The 5,607-nt window shown below is 55.8% G+C and overlaps 1 protein-coding gene across 1 annotated transcript in view; it reads right to left on the bottom strand.

Moving 5' to 3' along the window:
* Positions 1-5,607, bottom strand: part of SETD1A (SET domain containing 1A) — a 38,258-nt gene that overhangs the window by 27,087 nt on the left and 5,564 nt on the right. The window contains exons 5-10 of the mRNA XM_011933659.1: positions 4,733-4,854; positions 4,265-4,494; positions 3,130-3,979; positions 2,204-2,989; positions 1,531-1,707; positions 995-1,091 (exon numbers count right to left, since the gene is read on the bottom strand). Of these exons, the coding sequence (XP_011789049.1) occupies positions 995-1,091; positions 1,531-1,707; positions 2,204-2,989; positions 3,130-3,979; positions 4,265-4,494; positions 4,733-4,854 (2,262 nt within the window). The remainder of the gene's footprint in view (positions 1-994; positions 1,092-1,530; positions 1,708-2,203; positions 2,990-3,129; positions 3,980-4,264; positions 4,495-4,732; positions 4,855-5,607) is intronic.

Below are 5,607 nucleotides of genomic sequence, written 5' to 3'. Positions count from 1 at the left end.
TGAGAGAATACATTTCTATCCTTTCAAGCCACCTAATTTATGTCAACTTGTTTAGGCAACACTGGGAAACTAATATAGTAAGTTAATAATAAATGTTTTAGGAGAACTGGAATTTACCCTAACATTGCTGTTAAATATATATAAAAATATATATCTATAAATACATATATATACACATATTTTTTTTTTTGAGACACAGTGTCACGCTATCACCCAGGCTGAAGTGCCGTGGCATAATCTTGGCTCACTGTAACCTCCACCTCCTGGGTTCAAGTGATTCTCGTGCCTCAGCCTCCCAAGTAGCTGGGATCACAGGTGAACACCACCATGCCTGGCTGTTTTGTAATTTTAGTAGAGACAAGGTTGTGCCATGTTGGCCAGGCTGGTGTTGAACTCCTGACTTCAGGTGATCCTCCTGCCTCAGCCTCTGAAGTGCTGGGATTATAGGCAAGAGCCATTGTGCCCAGCCCACACAGTTTTAAATATGTCCTGCCCATTTGATCTTGTATCATTTTCTGGTCGGGTGGAAGCGGCAGCTGATGTGTTATGCCTAGCCCAAGAAAAGAGTACGAGGGCCAGTGGGTCTCCAGAAAAGCAGATCTGACTCAGTGGGGAAGTTTCCAGCCCATGGTAGCTATCAAGCAAGGGCTGAAACTCAAGCACACTAGGAGGAAGGTGGTAGGAGGGCATGAGCATCAGGTGGGAAACTTGGGGAGATGCCTCGTCTAACTTGGAATTCCGTGATTCCAGACACTGAATTTCGTGGGTGGAAAAACCCAAAATCCAGAAAATGTAAATCAGCAGATCAGAGGAAGACCCGCAACTACAATCCGGGGATAACCCTACCTGGTGTACCCCACACCTCTCAGAACTGCTGCATTTCAACCCTGCACCTCCACCTGGCTCTGCCCTCAGAATGACCCAACCCCTTCATCCCCGACCCTTGCTCTCCCATCAGAACCCACACAGACCACCCCTTCTCCTTATGCCTGACCCTGCTCACCGTCTTCATCTTCCTCAGCAGGAGTGGAGGGACGAGGCCTCTTTTCCTCACTGGCCTCGGAAATTTCTGATGGCTCTTTCCGCTTTACCTGGGGGATGGGGAAAAGATGGGGCTCGTTTAGAACTCAAATACTCACGCAGAGCACGGTGGCTCACTCCCGTAATCCCAGCACTTTTGAGAGGCCAAGGCAGGTGGATCACCTGAGGCTAGAAGTTCAAGACCAGCGTGGCCAACATAGTGAAACGCCAGCTCTACTAAAAATAAAAAAATTAGCCGGGCATGGTGGCGGGCGCCTGTATCCCCAGCTACTCAGGAGGCTGAGGCAGGAGAATCGCTTGAACCCGGGAGGCGGAGGTTGCAGTGAGCTCCACCGCACTCCAGCCTGGGCAACAGAGCAACACTCTGTCTCAAAAAACAAACAAAAAAAAGAGCTCAAATGCTCATAGTTCCTGACCACCCCTACCTCAAGGAAGGGGGCACCCCCTCCCTTTCCCCACCCTACCCCACAAAACGACAGTTCTGAGTACCTTGAATGAAGGCAGCCGCAGGGCCCCTCGCAGCCCTGACCCAAAGGCGAAGGCCTCGATGCCTGTAGTGCCCCCGCTCTTGGCCCAGTCCACGAGGGACAGCAGGCCAGGCTCCTTCAGCTTTGTCTTCTCTTTATCCTCCTCCTTGGCTTGCTGCTTGGCCGCGTTCTGGAATGGCTGCAGGCAGCAGTGGGGCTGAGCCCCAGCGCCCAGAACCCAGGCATTCCCTCCTGCCTGAGACCTACTCCCGGACCCCAGGAATACAGAACGCATCTACTTGCTGCTCCATATCTTGGTCACACCTGTCCCAGCCCCCAAATGGCATTTTCTCAAAAGTCTGCTCATTTCGCCCACCAGCCTTAAGAAATAGCCACTATTTCCACTTCACAAATGGCAAAATGAAACCAAAGTTTGAAGAGACCTAAGGGCCTTGTCCACCACAAGCAACCAAACAATGGAACCAGGACAAAGCTCTGCTGCCTCCCAGGCCCATCTGTGCCTGTTTCTCTGTGCCCCCAACTCCCCTGCCCAGTCAGGGCGGCCCTGAGGGCCTGCGGCCTCTCTCCACTCGCCTCCGTTACCTGTCTCCTCTGAGCTGTGCAGCCTGGAGGAGTCAGAGGCTCATTTCCTCCTGCAGAGCCCAGGGCTCCCTGGTCCCAGGTGCTGGCCTCACCTTGGCCTTCTCCTCCTTGCTCTCCCACCACTGGTCAAAGGCTCCGAAGGCCACATTCTCCACCATCTTGCGGTTGAGGTCTCGCTGCATGATGCTCTTCATCTCCTGGACCAGCATGGCGAGCACACGGCCCACGGTGCCTGCCGTCGGGAGGGTCTTGCCCTCTGCCAGCTCTGCTTCTTCCCTGGGTGGCAGCCGGGCCTCCTCTCCCGAGACTGAGGAGGAGGGCAGGGGCTCGGCTGCCATGGGCATGGGCAGGTGGTAGGTCTCCCGCGAGTATGCCCCTCTGCCCTCCTGCCCCTGTGCATATAGAGCATAGGGCAAGCCGTAGGCTGCCTCCTGGGGGGGTGGGAATGGGAGGAAGGCCTCCCCAAAGGCCCCACCGGGGGGACCAGCTGAGGCGGCAATCAATCCCTTGCCCTGCCGCAGCTGATGGAGTCGGGTTAACATCTGGGTCTGCATCTGGAAGGACATAGGCATCCCTCCCCACTGAGCCCCAAGTCGGTCCATGAGCTCCAGGGAGTTCACAAAGTCATAGATGTGCGGGGGTGGCGGAGGAGGTGGGGGGTACTCAGGGGGCGGCGGCCCATCAGGTCTGGGTGGGAGGAGGTAGGCAGGCTGGTGGGGAGGATAACCAAGGGGAAGGGACGCCAGGTAGGGAGGAGGAGGAGGCGGGGGAGGGGGAGGCGGCGGAGGCTGCTGAGGGGGTGTCGGGGCCGGAGGGGGTGAGCCACCCCGGTCGTCATCGGAGATCTCCATGTCGTCTCCGGAAGAGCATGGAGAAGCCTGCGGGGGCAGAGGAGGGTCACAGAAGGCTTCTGTTGTCCCAAACCTTACTTTCTCGTCTCTGGTTCCCTTCCCTCTCCCCTAGGCCCAACCCTGACTCCCAGAGCCCAGGTGCCTCCTCTGGCTGACCCCAATCTCACCTGGTTCTGTCCGTTTGCCTTGGGAGACTCCCGGGTAGCCCCTGGCTCCCCACTCCCTGTAGGTGCCACATCCTCAAAATTAGCTGGGGCTGGAGGGGGTGTGCAGGGCCCATGCCCTGACCCAGAAGGCACCTCACTCCCTGCATCTCTGGCCCCAAGGCCCACGCTGCTGTTCTCTTCCTCCTCCTCTGTGTCAGAGGCCAGGAAGGAAAACTTGGAGCGCTGCTCCTTCAGCAGCATCTCGATGCGGGAATCCAGGCTGCTGTGCTGGGCGAAGGGCACGCTCTCATTGGTGGTCTCTGGGGCTGGGGAGCCGGAGCGGGCAGGTGAGGCTGGGCGGGGGGAAGTCCGAGCTTCTTCTCTCTCAGGGCTGGGCCCTCCTCCACCCCCGCCTCCGCCAGGTTCTGGAGGCTCCGGGGGTGGAGCCTCTGAGGCAGGAGGCCGGTAGTCCTGGTCGGTGGGCCGGCTGGGCTCGGGGGGCAGGTAGGAGGTATAGGAAGGTGGGAAGCACTCAGCTGTATTTTCAGCAAAAGGGGCTCCAGGCGGATCCTCCCGCGTGGCCCGGCGTGGTGGGTAGGAACTATGGCGCTGGTAGCGATTCCAGCTTTCATAATACGCTGGGTAGTTTGAGTCAGAACTACGAAACTGAGAGGACGAGGAGGAAGAAGATGACGAGGAGGATGAGGACAAAGAGGAGGAAGAGGCGGAGGATGCTGCGGTGGCTGCAGTGGTGGCGGCGATGGCCGTGGAGGCGGTTGTGGAGGCTGAAGATGCAGAGAAGTGGCGGCGGGAAAAGGCATCTTGGTAGCTGTTCTCTGACCGCCGGGGCTTGAAGGAGGTTGAAGTGGTGCTGGAGAAGAAGCAGGGGAGTTAGGTGGGCTCAGCTCTCTACGACCAAACCACAGCGTCCTGGGTCCCAGGGCCCAAAGCCCCTCTAGGCTGCCCTCAAAAGAAGAGCTATATGTTGGGTTCCTAGCTAATGTGTTCCCTGAGGACAGCAATTTGTTGACTGAATCCACAGAAAAACTAGGACAAATTATTTCCAATTCCCTCTTGGAGAGACTCTGGGCTTCTTCTTCCCAGTGGCAGCTCCCAGACTCTGCGGGCGGGGCCCCAGGCGGGGTCTGCTCTGTACCTGCTGGAGTAGGCGGAGTCCTGAGAGTAGGGGGTGCTGCCCCGAGACGTGTAGGGGGTTCCTTGGGAGGATTGAGGGGTGAACTGGCCAAAGGAAGATGGGGTATCTTGTCGGCTGCTGGAGAAGCTTGTGTCCTGGGAGCAGGGGGTGCCGTTGCCAGGAGTACCCACCGCAGTGGTGCCTGCTGGGTAGGCAGCAGTGTCGGAGGAAGAGCGACGGCGGGATTCAGCCTGGAGCGACAGAGCAGGGCAAGGAGAAAGGAATAGGCTCAAGACACCACTTGAAAACCTGCCCTTCCCCCAACCAGGAATCCTATTTCCCTGTCTTTTGAAAGCATCTCAGTAGCTTTGCTTGGCTCTTCTTATGTTTAACAGGGAAGCCCGGAACCTCCCGAAGACTGCTCCTGCTCCGGGCACCCGGGCACCATGCCCACATGGCTAGGGGCTGTGGCAGTCACAAGCTTCTCACCGTCTCAGTGGCTACACCCGATCCTTGGAACTTCTCACTCAGGGCCTTGCCCCCAGTGGGCACAGTCTGAGGGGTGTAGGAGCCATTGACAATTAGTTCATAGTATTTCATTCGTTGTTGTCCTGGAGGGAGGGAAATGGGAACCAATTGTCAGATGGAGACACTAACTCCTTCCTGATCTGGTATTCCTGCTTCTTTCTCAGGCCTCAAGTTTCCTACAACTTCTTGGAGTCTGGGTTTCAGGATTTCAGTTCTCCTACCACAACTCTACCTTTGGGATCTTCTACCTCATCTCTACCTCTGAACTACCACAAACAACATATATTACGACACTTCACAATTTACCAAAAACACTTCTACTTATTTTATCCATGCTGGATCACCAGAAGGGAAGCATCAGTACCTCTGTTCTACAGGCTTAAAAGTGACCTACACAAAGTCACAGAATTGGTCAGCAAAAGAATTGGAATTCAAACCCAGAAGCTCGATCACCCCATGCTCTTTATCCTGTAAACTAAAGCCTGCAGAAGAGCAACCTGGGGACTAACAGAGCCCGCAGGCGCTGTGAACACCTCAGAAACACCTTGTGAAGAGGAAAGCATGGTATTTTAAAACCATGAGATTTCACACAAAAACCCGTATTTCTGGCTGGAGTGCAGTGGCATGATGTAACCTCCACCTCCCAGGTTCAAGTGATTCTCATGCCTAAGCCTCCCGAGTGGCTGGAATTATAAGCGTGAACCAACACGTCTGGCTAATTTTTGTTATTTTTAATAGAGATGGGGTTTCACCATGTTGACCAGGCTGGTCTCGAACTCCTGTCCTCAGGTGATCCGCCCACCCTGGCCTCCCAGAGTGCTGGGATTACAGGCGTG

This window comes from Colobus angolensis, unplaced genomic scaffold, assembly GCF_000951035.1.
Source record: "Colobus angolensis palliatus isolate OR3802 unplaced genomic scaffold, Cang.pa_1.0 Scaffold128, whole genome shotgun sequence".
Taxonomy (NCBI): domain Eukaryota; kingdom Metazoa; phylum Chordata; class Mammalia; order Primates; family Cercopithecidae; genus Colobus; species Colobus angolensis.
This window is presented reverse-complemented; position numbering and strand designations above follow the sequence as displayed.